The following is a 3,174-nucleotide window of genomic DNA, read 5'->3' on the forward strand; positions in this document are numbered from 1 at the left end:
GTGTGTTGAGTGAAATGGGAGAATAAGATAGGGTTTATAAGTTTGTATATATACTGGGGTTTTTTTGGTAATTTTAGTTTTAACCGGGTTTTATCCGGGTTTTATCCGGGTCGGGTTTTGAATTTTTTTTTATAAAACCCAGACCCGCTTCGGGTTTTTTTTAAAAAATCCATACCCGACCCTATTCTTTATCGGGCAGGGTAAAATCCGGCCCATTAGGATCGGGCCGGACCGGGTATCCGCAGGTCGGATCTAAATTGCCATCCCTACTATAGACTGAGAATGACTTTATTGATGGCCTAAAAAATATCGATGAAGGACAACATCATGTTTTTTTTTTGCTCTCGCACAGTGTATCCTCAAGGCAGGTAGTAGGACCCCATCATGTTGAAGCATATGTTAGTGAGTTGACGAATTTCGCAAATGTTGAAACCAAAAAGAATGAAATATGGGCCAAAATTGAAATCAAACACCAAAATTGAAATCTATGCAAAAAATGAGTAAGATTGGTCCAATTTTTTAGTAGTTTGACTTAGTTTGGATATGTAATTCCATATCAAGTCAATACATTTTCTAATCGAGTCGAATCAACTCGAAATGTTAGCATATCACTTATATGGGTGTAAATAATATTTGAATTAACAATTTTAAAATAACCTCAACTTTAAATGATGTAAATAATACTTTAGCCTTAAAATTAAGACATTGAATTTCATACTTATGATCCATTTATCATCTCTCCACTCATTTTTTTTTTTCGATTCACAATCTTTTCATTTGGTTTGAAATAAAAATACTCATGTCAATAATCCAAACATATATAGAGACAAAATCCTCACATGTCACTACAACTCCCATATAGATTCTTGTAATAGATTGAAATTTGAATTCTAGCAAAGGATTTGGCTTCAAGGATGATGTTTTGAGATTTAATTATACAACTCACAGTATTTTATTAAGGTTTGAACTCCTCCTCCATCTAAAACATTACTCTTTCAAGTGTATGTTACTTTTCAGTTAAGGCATGCTTAGATTAGTTAGGCATTCACATCATCATAAGTGACCAAGTTGCCAACTCATCATAATCGACTCAACTAATGTGCAACATCAGCATCATACTCATCAATATAAAATTATATCCTTCCTCCATTTTATGACCTCTAAAAAAAAGTAGGGAAATTCTTTAAAAAAAAAAAATTCACAACATTGAAATTGAATCATTGATAATGATATCACATCAATTAAAACCTCATTTTTCCTATTTGTCCCACTTTTTCTTTTTTCTTACCCTTAATAAATACCTCAACCCCACATCCAAACACACCTCCTCTCTCTCTCTTTCTCTCACTCTCTCTATGACATAGATCATCCCACTGTTAAAGCAAAGGCAAAGGGAAAAGCAAAAGCAAAATGAGCAAACCACAGAGACCCCCATCGGGCCGTACAAACTTAGCTTCGTGCATAGTCGCCACAGTCTTCCTCATCTTCGTTATCATCATCATCTTCATCGTTTACTTCACTGTCTTCAAACCCCACGACCCCAAAATCTCCGTTAACGCCGTCAACCTCCCTTCCTTCTCCGTCTCTTACAACTCCTCCACCGTTAACTTCACTTTCTCCCAATACGTCGCCGTTCGGAACCCAAACAAAGCCCCCTTCACTCACTACGACAGCACACTCCAGCTCCTCTATTCGGGTACCCGGGTCGGATTCATGTTCATACCCGCCGGTACCATCGACTCGGGTCGGACCCAGTACATGGCGGCCACTTTTGCTGTTCAGTCTTTCCCTTTGGTGGCCCCACAAACGGTGAGCGCAATGGGACCCGTACAAGGTGGCGGTGGGTATCGGGTCGGGCCGACAATGGAGATAGAGTCGAAGATGGAGATGGCGGGTCGGGTTCGGGTCTTGCATATCTTTACCCACCACGTGGACGCTAAAGCGGATTGTAAGGTTGTCATTGCTGTGAGTGATGGATCTGTCTTAGGTTTCCACTGCTAATAATTCTTTTTCTTTTTTTAATGATTGTTAGTTTTTGTTTTCTTGTTAGTTTTGGGAAATTTGGTTGTGTGGGTAATTTTAATTTGGATTACCCAATTTGTTTTGGTGGATGGCAAGTGTAAAAATTGATTTTTTTTTTTTTTTTTTAGTTAAGGTTTCTAGGTTTTTGAGGTTGTAATGGGAATTTTTTTGGTTTTGTTGTAAATTATTAACTTGATTATGAGCTCAAGTTTTCGTTAGTTAACCAAAAATTGAGGCTTATGGGAGCAGTTTTGGGAAAGTTTTATTTTCTATAAGCAAGGTTTTATGTTTCAAAGGCTATGTATTTTGTATAGGTTTCCAATTAAGCTGCATTGACGAATGAACAGTCTTTCCCTTTGGTGGCCCCACAAACGGTGAGCGCAATGGGACCCGTACAAGGTGGCGGTGGGTATCGGGTCGGGCCGACAATGGAGATAGAGTCGAAGATGGAGATGGCGGGTCGGGTTCGGGTCTTGCATATCTTTACCCACCACGTGGACGCTAAAGCGGATTGTAAGGTTGTCATTGCTGTGAGTGATGGATCTGTCTTAGGTTTCCACTGCTAATAATTCTTTTTCTTTTTTTAATGATTGTTAGTTTTTGTTTTCTTGTTAGTTTTGGGAAATTTGGTTGTGTGGGTAATTTTAATTTGGATTACCCAATTTGTTTTGGTGGATGGCAAGTGTAAAAATTGATTTTTTTTTTCTTCTTCTAGTTAAGGTTTCTAGGTTTTTGAGGTTGTAATGGGAATTTTTTTGGTTTTGTTGTAAATTATTAACTTGATTATGAGCTCAAGTTTTCGTTAGTTAACCAAAAATTGAGGCTTATGGGAGCAGTTTTGGGAAAGTTTTATTTTCTATAAGCAAGGTTTTATGTTTCAAAGGCTATGTATTTTGTATAGGTTTCCAATTAAGCTGCATTGACGAATGACCAAAGGTAATTTGTTCTTTTATCTTGGTGAAAATTAAATTAGATTATTTGATTTATATTGATCAATGTAATTATATCCTTGAATATAATTATGGAATGTAAGATATACTCCTAGTGTTTATGTCATTAATTTTACTCGCATCATTTATTGTTCAATGTAATCATTAAAATTTGCTTTCATAATTTGTTTTTTTGGAATGTAGTATTTGGTGCTTTTTGTCG

The 3,174-nt window shown here is 36.7% G+C and overlaps 1 protein-coding gene across 1 annotated transcript; it reads left to right on the top strand.

The window, feature by feature from the left end:
- Positions 1-1,288: 1,288 nt before the first annotated feature.
- LOC111990481 (uncharacterized) lies at positions 1,289-2,317 on the top strand. Its single transcript, XM_024022255.2, has one exon. The coding sequence runs from the start codon at positions 1,411-1,413 to the stop codon at positions 1,999-2,001; it is 591 nt and encodes a 196-aa protein (XP_023878023.1). The 5' UTR covers positions 1,289-1,410; the 3' UTR covers positions 2,002-2,317.
- Positions 2,318-3,174: the final 857 nt, after the last annotated feature.

This window comes from Quercus suber, unplaced genomic scaffold (assembly GCF_002906115.3).
Source record: "Quercus suber isolate HL8 unplaced genomic scaffold, Cork oak 2.0 scaffold_414, whole genome shotgun sequence".
Classification (NCBI taxonomy): domain Eukaryota; kingdom Viridiplantae; phylum Streptophyta; class Magnoliopsida; order Fagales; family Fagaceae; genus Quercus; species Quercus suber.